The sequence below is a fragment of the Vanellus vanellus genome (genome assembly GCF_965231255.1).
Source record: "Vanellus vanellus genome assembly, chromosome: 3".
NCBI classification, from domain to species: Eukaryota; Metazoa; Chordata; class Aves; order Charadriiformes; family Charadriidae; genus Vanellus; species Vanellus vanellus.
Genome location: NC_138907.1, coordinates 125436443 through 125454665, shown reverse-complemented (window position 1 = coordinate 125454665; position 18223 = coordinate 125436443). Strand labels below are relative to the sequence as shown.

Below are 18223 nucleotides of genomic sequence, written 5' to 3'. Positions count from 1 at the left end.
AGCTTAAATGAATGAACTGGGTGGAGATCAGCCCGTGTTTCCATGTCAGAGGAGTGACCGATGGTCACCCTGTTGGTAAATGAATTCGTTTCCCAATGCCACCCGACCCAGCTATTCTCCACAGCACCAAAGAGTTGTTGAGGCTGCACCAGTGTGGCATCGATTGTTTCTCACCGTTTCACCCCTACCGAGATCTTTTCTAAAACCTTCTGCAAAGTGGGTGCACGTTGAAGGGAGCCCATTGGGGTACTCCGTGCATCCTGCCGGGTTCTGAAACTGGGGCAGTGGTGCTGGGCACACTCCGCAGAGCTTTAATGTCATCTTTAAGGTCACCAGTTTGAGCTCCGGCTACCTAAAAGAAATTCATGAAATATTTACATTAGCAGTGTTGTACGGTTAAGAGACACTTAAAACGTCAGCCACTTTATTTTACTGACTTGCAATGCAGACCTCCAGGTATTTGGCATGCTGAGGGAGATAATTTCTCTCTGGAATTTTGGTTGCACGGACATTCGTAATATACTGACTTCCACAAAGAATTGATTTCCACACAAAATTCCCTGCTTGCCTAAAACCCCTGCCCTCCAGCCACTGGCTGGCTGAATAAATATGCAGGTTTTTTTCCTTATGAATCATCTGTAGAACGCACGATTGGAGTTGCAAGTAAAAGATCCCGGAAATAATGTGACTGGACTGCAGAAGTATTTTGTTAAAGGAAAAGGGTCTGTGGCCGCACTTTCAGAAAAAGCAGCAGTTTTCCCAGGGGACAGAGAAAGTAGTGCGTTGGGTATTGATACTTCGTTGCTTGGCAGATGTCAGAGATCACGACCGCAGGGAACACACTCGGATGGGTCAGAAGGAAGTAATTGGCATATGGAGGCTTTCACCTCTGGGTCACCAGGCTTGGCTTTGATTTGGACCATCAGGGACCAAAAAGTCGTTCGTTTCTTAACACTGTCCAGTGACCTGTGAATGGTAGTGGTGGGTCCCAATCTTAGAGAACAAACTCTTCTTATAGCTGTAAGAAAGCTCATCTTAGGTTCCCCTTAGCAAACTAGATTCCTCCAGAGAGAAATTAATCTTCCCTAAGGACAGACCAGAATAATTGCCCTCTAGACATGCCTATGCCTTATTTTTGCCTGGAAAGGGAGCCTAGGTTTACCAGCCTGGACTTCAGCATCAATCTTTTATACATCTAAGGTAGGTGAGAGGGATCATGCCCAGATGCACACATGAAAACATCACTGTATGGACGTCATCCAAAACCTTCTAGGTTTGGCTGCTGTCCAAATGAAGCAGATAAGAGCAGGTTGGGCTTTTTTTTCCCCTAGAGTAGAAAAGCTCCTAACTCACCGTATGTAAACCACATTACAGACTCTATAAGTACCAAACTCGTAATTTTAAAGCCAGGCAGATATTATGTTCACTTCGCCCCCCCCCCCCCTTGCAATAATAACAGTTGGACTTGATGATCTTAAAGGTCTCTTCCAACCAAAATGATTCTATGATTCATTAAGATACAATAATGACAAGAACTTAACTCACATCTTCTTATGGTTATTCACTCACCCTGTTAAAAAGAGTCCAAACCAAGTATTTTACCACAGATCTGAGTAAGTTTAGTTGTTTAGCCACTGACGTATCCCAAAGATGTAGTTCTCTGCTTTCTCTTGACTTTTAGAGGTCTCACATTTCAGTGCCAATGTTGTTTCCTTTTGCTGTATTTGCTTTGGGAGATATGAGAAAGGTACAGATTGAGAAGTAAATTAATATGCTAAGTAGTTTGCGATTTACCTTTCTTTCATGACATGACCTTCCTACTTAGAACGGATTTTATAAGGGTAAGATGATTTCCACACACTCACCTACTTGAAGAACTATGGTAATACCATTTTTCTGTCATTTGTTTCTATTGCTTGACCAACCCTTGTTGGCTGACTTGAGCAGTTGTTTTTTTTTTAAGACTGGTTCAAAGACAGAGCGAAAACAGGATGAAATTGAGGACACAGAAACAAGGTACCAGCTTCTGCCAGTCAGACTGACCAGAATTTGAATGGGCCTCAGATGAGATTTTAATTTGGGTTTTTCCTAAGTTTATTTTAATTTTCAGAAATTTGTGGTAAATTTTTTTTCACAGTCACTTATGCTTCTCTGCAGGGTAACACAGTGTGTGCTGCTGGGTATGGCTATTTCTTTCATCTCTCCCCTGAGGGACCATCCAAAATGCCTCTCCTGTCCTTCAGTGAGAACGTGGCTCATTCCTGCAGAAGGTACTTGGGGATTTTTGCTAAAAGAGATTTTCCTTCAGTGCATGGTAGTGCTTACTATAATCACAGTGGTGAACAGAAAAGGCTTTTCCCTTCCTTTCGGGATAGTTTTTAATTTTTTTTTTTTTTTTCAATTTTGCATCCTTTGAGGGCTTCCTCTCTTGTAGGCAGAGTTCTCCCCAGCAGAACAACGTCAGTGTGTGACAGCAGCGAGGCTGGGGCTGCTCTTCAGGGCCTGATGGCGAATGGTTTCCTTAGTAGTTTCAATACAGTCCTCCTTCGATCTCAAGCCCAATTTGTGAACTTGCAGCATTTCCAGCGCCGTTAACAAGCTCCTTCAATTTACCCCCTCGTTTAAATGATCCTGATGCAGTTTCGGGTGCCACATTTAACACATTTCCTCATCAACCATTTAACAGCAAAGCACTGGAGCATGTGCTCGTGTGTTTCGTTTAAAGCTCATTTCTAAAGTATGCCAGGCGTTTTGGGCAGAAGAGGGTGGCGTGCAGAACAGATACACCATGTCTTTCTTACAGTCCTTCTCTAACACCTCCTGCAGGCCACCGTTAGAGACGTGACACTGGCTTAGGCAAAGTGGAGCAGCATTTCTGACCTCCAGATGCTTTACACCATAGCAGCATGAACGCTCAGCTGTTAGAGTTCAGCCTCTGATTAAGTAGATTGAAATAGAGACGAAGCACTTTGCAGTCCGACGGGGTAAAAGGCGCTGTACATGTGTCGCACTTTACATAGAACAGTTGTTCCTGAAGCACCCAGGAACGGCTATTCATTGAGTTTTCACCTGTAGTTCCCTAAAGCCGAAGCAATAGTAAAAAATTACATTTTGCTAATAGTGGATGAAGTCACCTGAATTTTGAGCAAATCTGGGTGTTAATCTGGATTCAAAATCTCTGAGAAGGTCAAGCCAAAGGCTGCATTCGGGAACACGCACATTTGGAACGTACTCCAAGTTGGCTGAATCCAGGATCTAGAAAAACCTTATCCGTTCAGATTTGTCTTGGGCTCATCTAAAGCCAACACTGGTTGAAAGCTCATGAGCATGGTGGGGGTGTTTTGCAGTGAGCACGTCAGTGGTACTGTACCGTGGTTGTTAACCCTGGTGTATTTAATTCTGAAAACACTTGAAAAAAGAAATTTTAAGTATGTTCTCTGGCATGATTAGATGCCTAAAACAAATACTGCTATCCACCAGTCGCTGATTTTGGATTAAATGATAAAGACTCATGCAGAGAACTGTTACAGATTTAAGATTTTAGATATCAACATGATGAATAGGAATATCTGCTCACGAATACATGCACTGTAAAGAAACAGTCTCCTTTGCTCTCTTCCCCAAACAGGTACGGGTTGCTGGTGTACCCAGAATATTTACCAGACAGCCCAAACAGACCTGTACAGTTCAACGACTTCACAGCTTGGAGCAGCCAAGGTGGAGCACAGGTACGTTTGTCCTGACCATCCTCTGTGATGTTGCTGTGGTTTAACGCCAACAAATAACTTGGACCGGTAAATCTCCACCACCCCCTCGCCCCCAGTAGGGTAGGGAGAATAGGGAGAAAAAGCAGGAGGAAAACTCATGGGTTGAGATAAAGTAACTTTAATAGAAAAATAAGGAAGGAGAAAAATAATAATAATAATGGTAAAAAAATATACAAAATAAAGTGATCATAGAATAGAATCATAGAATAGTTTGGTTTGGAAGGGACTTTTAAACGCCATCTAGTCCACTCCCCCTGCAATGAGCAGGGACATCTTCAACCATATCAGGTTGCTCAGAGCCCTGTCCAACCTGGCCTGGAGTGTTTCCAGGGATGGGACATCTACCACCTCTCTGGGCAACCTGGACCAGGGGCTCACCACCCTCATTCTAAAAAAAATTTCTTTATTATATCTAGTCTAAAATTCCCCTCTTTTAGTTTAAAGCCATCACCCCTTGTCCTATCCCTACAGGCATTATTGAAACCTTTTTCCCCATCTTTCTTATAAGCCCCCTTTAAGTACTGAAAGGCTTCAGTAAGGTCTCCCCGGAGCCTTCTCTTCTCCAGGCTCAACAGCCCCAATTCTCTCAGCCTGTCCTCCCAGCAGAGGTGCTCCAGGCCCATCTTCATGGCCTCCTCTGGCCCCGCTTTAACAGGTCCATGTCCTTATGTTGAGGGCTCCAGAGCTGGAGGCCGCACTGCAGATGGGGTCTCATGAGAGCAGAGCAGAGGGGCAGAATCCCCTCCCGCGCCCTGCTGGCCACGCTGCTGGGGATGCAGCCAATGCAATACAATTGCTCTCACCATCTGACGACTGGTTGCCCAGGATGTCCTGAGCAGTGATTCCTGCCCCCCGGCCAACCCCCATTATATATACACTGGGCGTGACATCTATGGTATGGAATATTCTTCTGGCCAGTTTGTCCTGTTTATGCTCCCTCTCAGCTTCTATGGGAAGCTGAAAAAGTCCTTGACTTAGTTAAAGCATTACTTAGCAACAACTGAAAGAATATGTTATATCAATAGGATTCTCATAATAAATCCAAAACACAGCAGCTACTGGGAAGAAAATTAACTCTATCCCAGCTGAAACCAGGACAGATGCTCAGGATCTTGGACTAGATGATCTCTAGAGGTCCCTTCCAACTCTGAAAATTCCGTGATCTTTACCACCACCCTTTATTATCTGGCACTTTCTTCCCATACTGGTGCTTAGAGGCTGTGATACTCTTAACCCCCCATCTGATGACCCGAAGAGAATGGTTGTGTCTCTCTGCAAGCCATGTTTTCTAGTCTAACCCATCCCATTGCTCTTCCTTTGTAGGGGTCCAGTTTTTCAGTGCGTTTGTTTTTTCTTTTTTTTTTTTCAGACTGGTGCATCCTCTTTCAGGAAAAGCTTATTTTCTTTTCGTGCTTTTCTCTGCCTAACTTATAATTTCTGTGTGTGTTACTGACCTAGCATACATGAGCAACTAAGTTTATTCTGCTTCTTTCCCTGGGCTCCCTCTAGGAACAGTCGTCTCGCTGTTAGGTGACTGCAAGCAATACCTCTGGTTATTTTCAACACATCTTTCTGCTACAAAAATTAACTTCTTTACCTTACTATTCTCTCCAGTAATAAACCCCCCAAAATTTAGAGCACTTCTACCCTCGCTGTTACTGATTCTCAGTTCTGATTTTCTTTCATACTGTTCTTTTTCCTTTTAACATGAAAATAAGTTAACAAAACGTAAAGATTTTTGTATTATTAATTGAAAGCAGTAACTAGATCTTAAGGGGAGATTCTCAAACACTAAATATACATTTAAACACTTTTATGTGTTTTTGCACTTCCCCTTTCTATTGCATTGTAAGGGAAGTCGAGTTGTAAACCATTTTTTAAAAATTATTATTTAGTATTAATCCTTTATTATGCCTTTATACAGATTTTTAGAAGCAGCAACCTTGAAATCCAACATTTCTCGATTTACGCTTGCAAAGACTTTGGCATTGACATCGCAGAAAGCCTGGGAAACACTTCTGTAGCTGATAGCGTTTTAATTGGACACATTGGGCAAAAGGTAAGCACTGCAGGAATTATTGCACCGTCTCTTGAGTTACACAGCTACCCTTCAAATAGGAATTTGGAGAAAAAAAAGAAAGCAACCTGAAGACCAGCACCTGCTCCATGGCAGCTTGGGTAACACTTGGATTTTAAATAGACTGTATGTAAAGATAAATACAGCTTCAGGATGAAGTTTGGCCACTGTTTGCTCAGTCCTCTAGCTGTCTTCTGCTCCTCGGAAAGATGATGCCTTTAGCAGCAGCACCTGCAAGGGACGATGATTTGATGATAAAGCAGAGAAACCTGGAGCATTCCCAGTAAAAAGCAAGGATTTTGTTGCTTCTGCTGACAGCGGCAGAAGAGCAATAGCATTTGATCAGCTGGATCCTGCATCATTTTTCAGGTGCTCCATTCATACCAGCTGATGGTAGAGCTGAATAAACAGCAGCTGTTGAGAAACCGGAGATTGCACTCTGCAGGAAAATTCAGCATTTTTTCCAAACATATTTTTATTTCGTTATGGAAGTTTTGAAGATTTTTTGAAATACATTTGAAGCAAGGGGTCTGATTTTTCTATTTGAATTTGGAACTCTTAGAAGATTTTATATTATAATGCATATTCATGTACATTCTTTATAAAACAACATACAAAAGTAAAAACAAAATCACACTTCCGTTCAATTTAGGAGCTGCAGAATTTTAGTAAGACATGTTTTAATCTTTTCCCTGCTTGTGTTTTTTTCCAAGATTGACATGGTCTCAGAAAAAAAACTTGGAGTTTCAAATAATCTGAATTTTTGAGAGAAATCATAATTTTTATTTAAACAAGCTTTTTCAACATAAATTAAAAAGAAAAAAACTATAATACAAATACCATACCGTGTGCTGGAATAAACAGACACCATTTAACCATACACAACTGGATTTAGTTCAGTGATTTGAGAATAATGAGGGGGAACAACAGATTTGATTTCTATCCCAGTTAACATTTCGGTTTCCTCTGCTCTCTCATGGCATCATTGGTCCGCCTGGAACACAGTGCTACTTTTTAACATGAGAATGAAAATTGCCGTCGAAATGTAACCTTTTTATTTATGCCGTAAATGTGATCTTCTTCCATTATTTCTTTAGGCAGCTGGACAAAGTCCTTTGGGTGCTACCAGGTTGTTAACAGATTAATAACATGGATAACAATGGAATCTTAGTTACCACTGGCCACAGCTGCTTGTTCATGATTTTGATGGCTTTTTTTTTTTTTTTTTTTGCTTTGCTCAGTTTTCTGCTGTTGTTTATGAAATTAATTTTCTCTCTGGCAGAAAAATAGCTTTAAATGAGTTTTCTTCAGAAGCTCACAGAAAGACATCTCTGTATTGCTTTGTAGAAAGTATATAGATAACCAAGATATAATCCTGGCCTCAGCAGTCCAACCTTGCAGCATCCCAATGACACGATGAATTTCTCTTGGACACCAAAGGGTGGATGTCTTTGTTTTTGCTTTGCCGGATCCACGGAAGGACTCCGATGTTGTACTTGTTAAGAGATTTAGAGGCGCTCAGCTGTGCCTTGTTTCTTGCAGTACCCCAGGGGGGTGATTATCTTTGATTATCTCATGATAAGAGCCTCCTTGTCATAATTTACATCTTAATTTATGTAATTCCCCCTTTAATAATGATGTCTCTTTAATATCAATTAAAACTTTATGACATTAATTTAATGGGAACCTTGGATATTCCCCTCTGCTAGCCCTTCCAGTTTTTGAAGGAAGTGCTTTAAAACAAGATTGTTTTCTGGAAATATCGGGGCATTTAAAAATTAGGGCTTTGATCAATTAAAACATTAGTGGCAGGGCTAAACCCAGGGCCTGTAAAAGGCAAGGGGAAGACTTCAGTTGGCTTCTATACGTTCAGCAACTCTCTTCCATGCTTTCATAAAGCAACTCATTGCCCTTGTGGAGCCCTCTGAGGAAATGCGTTTCTTCGTGAAAAAGCAGGAGGTCTGAGACAGGTGACACACGCTAGGGAGGAATCGTCATCTCATACCCTTCTTCTATTTGCTATCTATTTAAATAAAATAAATTAACTAAAAAAAAAAAAAAGGTAGAAATGGGGGTGGGATGGAAGAACAGGCAAGTGTAAGCAGAAAACCTGATAGTCTTTCTGACCAATTTGTTACCAGAAGCCAGGGATTTCTGCTTAGCAGTGACTTGGAAGAAGATCGCCGGGATCATCACCCCAGGTGTTTTGGCTTCAGAGTAAAAAAGGTTATGGATCTACTATCTACTGTCTCTTAATGAGACTGAAGTTAGCACCATCTCTTCGAAGTGATAAACTATTTTTAAAAGTTCATTTCACGGAATCACGGAGTTTTCAGAATTGGAAGGGACCTCTAGAGATCATCTAGTCCCACTCCCCTGCTAAAGCAGGATTGCCCAGAGCGCATTACTCAGGACTGCATCCAGGCGGGTCTTGAAAATCTCCAGAGGAGGGGACTCCACAACTCCACATTTCATTCCACATTTTCAGTTGAAGAGAATGTTTTCACAGAGGGTGGATTCCTCAATTAGATCTCTACTGTCGCTTTTGAGAGTTGTTCCACAAAAGTGTTTATTGGCCTCAAAAACAGCATCACGCGCGCCTGCCAGCCCTTTCCCCTCCAGGCTACCCACCAGCTCTGCGCACATCCTTCTTCCCAGCCTGCCTCCACGATAAATTGGCAGAGGGGACTACACCTCCCCTGTGTCATGGCTGACAATCACCACAAAATCCAGTTTGTCCATTGTGTTTCCCATCACTTGTAGGTTTTGCTCTTCCTTTTCCTGTTTTACACTTTTTCCTGTCTCTTACTGATTTACAAGCTGCTGTTCCGATGGACCCTGATGTCAAGCAGAGCTTTGGAGAGAGCCTACATGCTTCCCCCCACCCCAATCACACACCAGAGCTTTGAATCTCAGCGCTCAGGTTTTTCTTAGAAGGTGAATTAGGATGATTAGCTCTGTAGAGTAGGGAACTTTCCTGCCTGCTGGATGAGATGATTTAAAGTAAAAGGGGCTGTAAACAAAGCCGCTCACTGTGTCTTCCAGGTGGATTCTTTCTTCCCAGGGAATGTGAAGTTTTCTTTTCCTTCAAATATCCAACCTTACCTAGCACGCAACAACCCGGACAAAGCAAACAAGGCAATCACTGCCCTGAATGTAATACTGTCACATACTGCAAATGGTGAATTAAAGAGTTTGCAAAGCAACAGCTTAGTTCTGTCCTTCAAACGGAGTACGTTGCCCCACAGCCTTGGGCTTGGGTGCGATCACATCCTTGTGTCCCAGCTGCTGCACCCTGGACTCATTAGACCTGGAGGTTCACATGGTGAGACGTTTCCCAGAGCTCTTCATTTCTTCATTGCAGGACAGGACCTGTATGTCAGCAGGACTAAAAACTCCCAAAAGATACCAGCTCTTCATCTCCAACACAGCTTTCAGGAACTTTGATGCTCACACTTGCACAGCGATCAGGACTTGTTCTGGCTGTTACCAAGGGCAGGGTGAGTCTGATTTACACTTATTTAAGCCCCAGCGTATTTATTTACACTTATTTAAGTCCCGGCTTCTTCCCATTTCAGGTTCAGCTGTTCAGAAGTTCGTAGTTTCCACTGAGAACCACTGATAGATATTTCAGCTGAATCCCGCAAAAAGCACCATATGATGAAGAGTACTGGCCCCGTTTTGCTCCTGTAATCTTGTCCCTATGTTTGCTATAGGTGAATGATCAAGAGCTAGGATTTGAGGTATTTGCACACCTGCTCTCCTTAGGTTTCACTGTATGAATGGTTTTCAAAAGCGTCACTCTATGTTTCGCTTCCCCACCCAGGACAGACGGATGATAGCTCTCCCTCATCTGCAGTGAGGTGGGACATGAGATGACAATATGTAGACGCAAGATAAATACTGTGTGTGATGTGCAGCTCAGACGAACTGAGAAAATGCCTGAGCTGGGGTTGTGGAGATGTGCATAGCAACGAGTCCTCAACAATACTCACCCCCTTTAGTGTGTGCATTTTGCTGACGCTGCTGATGGGCTGAACCAGACCCTTCAGCTGCTCTGCACCAGTTGAGGTTGTGGGTCCTCCCTAATCTACCTTGGAAATACCTTCATCACTAAGTTGAAACCCTATACCACACATATTTTTAAGACGAAGATAGCCTTATTTTTGCACTGATTTCATTCTCTCCGTGCAAGGGATTTTTATACACTGGCTTGTTACGGCTTCTTCATTTTGGGAGGTAAAATTTCAAGAGCGATGATTTCTTTAATAGCTATGACACAAGCTCGCAGAATTTCACCAAGCTCCTACCTCAGGCCAGTCTAAACCTTAGGTGAATTTGCCTAAGATAACGCGTAAACTAAGCGTCCTTTTGAGCTTTGAAGAGGTACCCAAAGGCTCTTTGAAGAATGTTCCAACTGCAATTACCTCTTAAATATATTTATATATGAACGCATACTGCCCTACAATAACATAACAGAGAAAAAGACTTCGGGAGGTGAGATCAAAGGACAGGGAGAACAGTAAAATCTGACTCGGAGAAGCTACAGCTGACAATATGATAGTCAAATAGTAACCAAATGTGGTGCCGGAATGCTTGTGTCAAAGCTGACTTGTTATGGTCCATGGGGCAATGATTTTCTGACACTTTTGGAAATATTGATGTGTTCAAAAACTTCCTGTGCTTTAGCCTGCATGAATATTCCTCCTTTTTGTAGCTGTGTCACGGTAATGAAAAGATGGTCCAGCCACACTTTTCAACCAAGGCTTTATTGTGCCCGGTGCTGTACATATGCACACAAGTATATTTACACACACAGAAACAGTCCTTATCTCTAAAGGATTTATCTTATATTAACGAGGCAGAAAGGATCTATGAGAATCACTGGTTTGGGGATTGCGACTTTGGGCAGTGGGACTTGTGAAGAAGCGTTCGGAGTCACTGAGGAGATGTTGGTAGGACCAGCAGCAGCACCTGGATCAGAGGAGAGTCTGTAACCACAAGTTCTGTCACAGCAGGGCACTGGACAGGTGGGACCTGGCCATAACATGGCAATGGCAATTGCTACAACCATCTCTATTAATTTATGTATGTTCCTTAATTTCCACTTCTTCTTGACTCAGCAGAAATTTTTCAAAAGCAAAGGTGAAATGAAGCTAGTCTCTTTCTCCAGAGATGTCTTCAGGCCTATTACTCGAAGAGGTCAGTCTCCATTTCTGAACTGCTGCTTGTTCCTCCCAGGTGGTTTTACAGTGAGAGCTGAACGTCTGACCTTCATCAACTCACCTTTCCAAGTGTCCTTCCCCTTTCCTCACGCTGCCATCCTTGAGGATCTCGACGGCTCTGTCACAGGGCAGAAAGGAAGTCATCTCCTCCCTTCCACAGATATCCTGGCGGTGTCTTGCACAACCAGTGCCAACTTCAGTCAAGCTTCTGGTGGCAGCGTTTGTGGCAGCGACCTTGTTTTCCACCGTATGTCTCTTCATTTGTAAGTAACCATTCCACTTCCCAAAAATCGCCATGGTTGTTGCTTGCTATGTTTTATATTGAGAGAGCTGCTGGGTCTGAACATGGTCCCAGGACTCCTGCCTCTCTGCTGGGTCCTAAACTAGGTCAAAAGCCTGAGCACTGGCATACATTAGTCCGTGGTGTTGTCCACGTGGTCTCTGGCACTGGTTTTGTTCTGGCTACTTGTTCTGACCCAGACAGTTCTCAGGCATGGTTTGAAAGATAGCAGAAGCACCACTCCCAACTGGTAATTTGGATGTAGGCATTATGTTTTTGGGAGGCAACATAGTTGCACGGACAGCTTTGAGAATCATGCGTGCCAGTTGGCCTCCAGGCCGGAGGACAGTCTTTGGTTTATTTTATTTACTAAATTAGATATGGCCTGCCCAAGTTCTTTTTTTTTTTTTTTTAACTGATGTTCTCAGCAAGCTGCTTATCTTTCTTATCTTGGTATCCTATCTGTAGTCTTGATTCCTGTCCAGAGGCAATTTGCCAGTGTTAAGTGGGCCTTTAAGTGGAGGCTGTGGTGTATTGCTCTTTTGTCACTCTTCAAATTACCAGAGGGATATAAACTGGCATTTGTAGAATTAAGAATCCAGTTCAAGGTGGGTGCTGATGTTTAAAGTGAGATTGATGGCCAAGCCCCAGACAGACAGAGATTTAGTGAGCCAATTGCAAACTTTGCCAAGATCTTCTGAATGCCGACCTATAAAATACTTCCACATCATGAGAGAAACACCTCAGTTGATAATAAGATGCAGTCTTTTTTTTTTTAAAAAAAAAGAGTTTGAATTGAATTAGATTTTAAGTCAAGTTCTGAGAGTGTTTGCTTTTATGCTTACTGTGAGAGATTTCCCCAAATCCTCCCAAAGAATGGGTGGTCATGAATAGGGTAGCTTTTCATGTCCTAGGCAGAAAATCCTTGCCATCTGATGTCATTGCTGTGTTAGTTTCATAAGCCATCAGATTCATGTATTATGTTTTCTACTAAAACTGGATTCAACATTTTATGATGTCGCAGGCCCAGCTCTCATGCCATATTGTATAGAGGATATAATAAGTTCATGATGTGTTTAAATAAAATAGATATTCCAGTAGATATGTTTCTGCCACTCTGTTGGAGCCATGCTTTCCTAACCCACCTCATCAGGACTTTCTGGTCTTTCATTTTGCTGTTCTTTGCTTGCTACAAGGTGAATTTAGTCAATTCAGATCATCAAACTTTATTACGACTGACCCAGGCTCACAACCTAAGCAATCTGTCTCAGTCTATAGTTATGGGAGGGAGATATAAGACTCAAGAATAAACTTCTGTTATTGTGAGTAACAGAACTTTTTTGGCAGATAGGTAACTGCCTTTCCAGAGTTAAAATTCCAGATTTCATTTGATTTCAATGGGCACTTGTGACAATACCACTCTTTATAGATAGAAATGAAATCCCATTTGTTTGTTGTCTTAATCATGATAGAGGAACCCAAAGCATAAAGGAACAGATTACTTTATGAGTGAAATGGAGTACAGTAAATATGTGATATAGCTCTCAAAATTTGGCAAAAATTACTGTAAAGATGATAGAATCGTTTAGGTTGGAAAGGAACTTTAAGATCATGGAGCCCAACCGCAAATCTTACACTGCCAAGTCTACCACTAGACTATTTTTCCTCTACCTGTCTTGTGCATTGGTTTTAGAGAAAATAAAACTTTTGCAAGAACAGGAAGTGTTTGCACATCTGTCCATGAACATATATATGTAAATGTAGTCTGTCTCTCTTTTTGGCTTATTTTTCAACCCATTCCAGTTTCAGCTGGTTGCACTGTTAAATTCTCAGAATGGTTCCCGGCATGGTTTTAGGCCAGGACAGCTATCCCATGCCCAAGCAATTCGTTGGTACAATTTAGAGGTCAACACAACCCAAGGAACCAGTTTCAGTAGGGCAGTTTATACGTGCCCATGTTGTTTTGGAAGCTGATGGCATTTGATCTCATGGATATGGCCAGGCCATGCCAGCTGGCTTCAAGGCCAGAGGGCAGGCCACATCACCAGTTAGCTTATCAGAAGAGGAGTAGCCACAGCTCTGTGTCTGAGTGCTTACACGTTCTATAAGTGGATCAGACATGGTTTTGTTGGAAAACATTTGTGTATCTGTGCGGATATAACCGTGTCTTATGATGTATGGTCCATGTCCTCCTTGCTGGTATCTCTTCACACTCCCAGTAAATCATGTCTACTATAAGTTTGCAACAGAATGCCACTTTAGAATTTTTTTTTTTTTTTTTAAATTTCTGGAGGGATAGAAAATCAGTTTGGAGAGTTCAGCCTCCTGCTGTCACTGCCTCGTATCCCATGTTTGTAATAACCCAGTCCTGGGATACAGCCAGGTCTTTCCCATCAGCCTTGGTGGTCATACAGCTCCCAGCTCACTTCTGTTGCTGCACGTACCGCCCCAAGCTAGACCTGTTCCTGCCTTTGAGCAGCTGGCAGCTAAAAGGATCCAGTGGAGAAATACTGCTCAGCAAAGTTCTGCCACCACTTCTGTTACCCAGGGAAGACACTTGCGAATTCCTGGCGTGAAAAGAAAGGGGGTGGAAAAGGCTTTTAGTGATCTAAACACCACTCCTGCTTTTTTTCCCATGCTCATCTTCCCTTCCTAGTGTCCTCCTCAACATTTTACTTTCTTTTTGAAGTACAAGCCCGAACCATTATCCGTTTTTTTGTTGTTTCAGGTTAGTAGTACACAGGCAGAAAACCCGAAGTGCTCTGTCAGAGGGCTATTAATAATTCATGTCTGTCTTATAATTCATGTTTTAGAAGAAGGAGGAAACAAAACACCTTCCCAAATAGGAAAAAAAATAATCACATGTTCCATTGAAGGGGAAAATTATAAGACTTTCAGCTACCTGCAGGCTTTGCATGTGATTACTGTTTCTCATAATGAAAAGTCTGCAATAAATTAGGAGTTGGGAATCATTCTGGTTTAACAAAAAAGGGTACTGTGGAGAAGACAAAATACAACTGTGCCAGTCCTCTTTTTGGACCAGTTAACCAGGAGGTCTTAGAAAATCAATTCCCTTTCTAGTCTGTGTTTACCTTGATTATACGGACTAACAGTTCTTTGGGTTGATGCTGTGCAGGTGGATGGAACTTCTCACATCATTGCCTGTAGTTTGATTTGAGTCTTTTTGGATACTGCCACAATGTAAATGTTAATAATTCGTGATAGGTAATGTATTCAATACACCTTATTCTTCCTTGAATCAAAAGGTGGTTAAGGAGTGAGTACAAAGAGGAGTTCATTTGCACCACTGCTGTTGAACTCTGGAAAAGTTTGAGCCCTGACCTAAACTTTGTCTTGCCCATAAAATTGCTTAAGGGTTTTAGATTAATCATATAAATGACCAGGCGCTTCTCAATCAACCTTTTCTTTTGAGCAAGTCATCTTTCTTTCCCTTCTTTATTCTTCATCTACATGAGCTGGGAGTCAACTTACATCAAAGATACTTGGCAGTCGGAGTAGCAGAAGCCAGCTGTTAGCCTGTCCCTTGAGTAACCCATGAAACCGAGAGCATCCTCTTGTGCTGCTTCCAGATCCTCCCTCCTGGGTAGCTCCTACCAGCCAAATCACCGTCATGTTAGGTTGAAAGACTGTCAGCACGCAGCCAAGCAGAACCGGCAGCAGTCTGCATTCAAAGCGGGGAGTCAGGGAGGCTTCAGTGACAGGGACAGTGCTCCAAAACGGACCTGGTAGAGGAACAAGGTGGGGAATGAAAGGAGCTGGAGGGGGTGAAGGATGAAAGACAATTAGTAAGGTATCCACAGCATGACCAGAGAATGAGGGGATGGGAGGAGAAGAAGAATGGGTTAATTTTGTCCAGATGTATTTGAAGAGTGTTCTCAATAAAAAGGGAATAGTTTAGGATTAATAGATCAAAACATGACTAGGAATAACTGGCAGAGGTTGAATAGAGATAATAAAGATAGGTGGGTGACAGGAAAAATTTCCAGTCTCTTGGATTCATTTAATCTCAGTAAAAAGATAAAAGTATTGTTGCTTGGCTTTCTTTAGTTTCTGATGAGCAAAGAACTAAAAATTGCTCTGGAATACATCCTTCTGTTGTGCTTGACCAGGCCCTGGAATCTGCGACCTGTCAAATTTGCAATTTGCTAGTTGTACTTACCACTCGTGGTAAACCCTGTAGTCAGTAAAACAGGGGTGCTATCAAAACCACGGGTGAAAAACAGATTACAAGCCTCTGAGCCCAGGCGTTAAGCACTGAACCGACATTTGCTGATCATCAGGATGAAGTGCTGGCACAAGAGCATCCTCATTTTGGCCTGAAGTCACGCTGTACAAGGAGAAAGTTTCAGGCAATAGCAGTAAAACAGTCTTATCTCCTGTGCTCGGTATCTTCCTCTTGGGCCACAGTGGTGCCTTTTATGGGTTCCTCAATAAAAAACATGAGGGGCTTTATATGGTGGTTTTTTTGCTTCCCCCTGTTTCAGGAATGGACTACAGCTCCAAAAATCTTAAAGATTGAGACAAGTAAAGGATTTTGAGAGGGGAGTCCTAGTATGGCAACCTCTGTCCCAGCAACCTCAGTCTCATTCCCTGACGTTGAGGGCAACTCGCAAGCCTTGGACATGGAGGTAACATCAAGGGCAGTTCCATCAGCACTGCCTTTTAGGAAAGATCCCCTGCCTGGGAGCTGTCTGGGATAGGGCTGGTTGATGTGAGCTAAAAGCATATCTGGGACCATTTTAATTATTTAGGTTACAATGTGGACAACTGAATACAAGTGACTGGCTGTCTTTGTGCTGTTTAATTTACCAGAATGCATATAGTGTATTGGCACTATTTTCCCCCTTAAACAGATGTTTGGAAAAAAAAAAAAAAGGTTTTTGTTAGAGAAAAACTCTCATGGACTTTTTTTTTTTTTTATATATATAAAATCAAAACAAGTTTATTGAGCATTTCATGACTCTCTGACTCTCTGTCCTGAACTGCTTCACCCAACAACTTCCAGGGCAATGGGGATCCATTTCCAAGCTTGCATTGCTGTAAAAAAAGCCTTCTTCATGAAGTCCAGTTAAAAGTTAAACTAATGTGTCACTTAAGCACCCTTTAAAGAGGGTTTTAATGTCTTTTAAAAATGTAATTGAAGCTTATAAAAGTCTTTATAAATTTATATGTGAGAAAGTTATTGAGTAGTCTGAAGAACAGCTTATGCCATGGCACAGCACAGCGTGGCTGCAGGCTAGATACGGCTGCTCCAAATGCCACCGCTACCCATATTATCATGAAAATATGAGTCTCTATTAATATTAAAACAAATTTTCATTAAAAAATTGTCATAACATGATTAAGTGACTTTAAAAGTTTCTTCACATTATGCATAATTTTTACAAGAGGAGAGCATTAGAATAATCGGCAGCCGGGCAGCACCTTGCGGCAAAGGGGACTCCAAACACTTTGCGGCTACGCACACCAGAAGGAAGTTTGCCTCTTGTTCCCTTTCATTTGCTTTCCTCTTCTCGCTGCGGAAACCTGGGACTTGCTCAGCACCAGTCTTGTAGCTCAAGCCTGTTATCGCTTCCCTCCTCTTAGTCTGCTGCAGAGGAAAAGATTAACTTTCTTCTTTATAGCCTTAATTCTTAAAGCTGGTCTAATATCCTCTCCTGTAGTGCACGCATTCAGTTGCGGCAAACCCAGCCGCTGCTGATGGGTTAGTGTGAAAAGAATAGCGTACCCCCTACCTCCGTGTCTTTGAGTCTTGAAGAGAGTTCGAACGGTTACTCTAGTTTTGCTTTTCCTTTGATATTTACTTACTGCGGTGCCTTCAGATGAACACCCACCTGCTGGGAAACACCCTTCCAATCACACTTCTCTCAATGTGTGCGTGTTCAGTAGCTCTCTGGTCACGCACCCTCCCTGTGTACACGACTGTATTCACGCACGGGGCAGCTCACGCGCTCACTTGGCCTCGTAACCCAGCCCTCTCAGGGCTCCCGTGGCATAACGTGGAAGTTGCAAATATTAAATCGTTGGCTGTTGACTGCTCAGTTAACCAACACGTCAGCTGAACTTCAGAGGTTCAGCTCTTACTGCGCTATATTTCTGGCATCTGGGCCATCCCACCAAAGCAGCCAAGGGAACTTTGGTTCCCGGTGTAGGACCCCTTTCCATTTACCCTGCAGCCAGGACCATTGGCAGCAAAGCCACGTCCTGCACAGGCTTATGAGTATGCAGGAGAAGATGTTTCCCCAGGGCTACCCCCTCAGCCTGACCATTCTCTGGGATGTTTCTGGGTGCAAGGAGATATATTTAGCATTGAGGCAGCATTTGCTAGCCCTGTGGTTTCTTCGCTTGCCAGGAAAAGGCTGGCAAGCTTGTTAGATGCTTCTTGTGGGCTGGATAGATCCAAGCCAGGCACGCCAGCTGGGACTCACCGTCATAACCAACGGATTATCAGCCCTAACAGGGTATTAACTGGTAGAGGACTGCAAGTTGACAATGAAGGTGCAGTAAAAACATGCCCAAAGTACCAGTGTCCAGATTTTAAGATTCACTTTGGAAGCTTCAGAGCTCTGCCTGACGTGGGATGAGTGGAGGGACAAAGTGGTCCTCCACAGGTCTTTGCTATGCATACACTGCAGAGGTGTTCGAACTGCTGGCTTACCAGCCACTTTCGAGCTCAGAATTTGTATCCGATTTTAGTTTTCCTTAAAACAGCAGCCTGCAAACTATAGGAGCTGAGGAACTGAATTAGCAACACAGATGACTTAGGAAGCCAGGGGTAGGAAACTCAAAAACTAGCTTAGAGGAAGCCATCTTAGCTTGTCATTCACAACCCTCTCTGGTCCTGAGACATCAT

At 42.7% G+C, this 18223-nt stretch overlaps 1 protein-coding gene across 1 annotated transcript in view; it reads left to right on the top strand.

The window, feature by feature from the left end:
* The window catches only part of PKHD1 (PKHD1 ciliary IPT domain containing fibrocystin/polyductin), a gene marked incomplete at both ends in the record, with an annotated part of 274861 nt that overhangs the window by 128636 nt on the left and 128002 nt on the right, over positions 1-18223 (top strand). The window contains 5 exons of the mRNA XM_082481732.1: positions 2158-2270; positions 3629-3728; positions 5692-5826; positions 9209-9344; positions 11086-11332. Coding sequence (XP_082337858.1) covers positions 2158-2270; positions 3629-3728; positions 5692-5826; positions 9209-9344; positions 11086-11332 — 731 coding nt within the window. The remainder of the gene's footprint in view (positions 1-2157; positions 2271-3628; positions 3729-5691; positions 5827-9208; positions 9345-11085; positions 11333-18223) is intronic.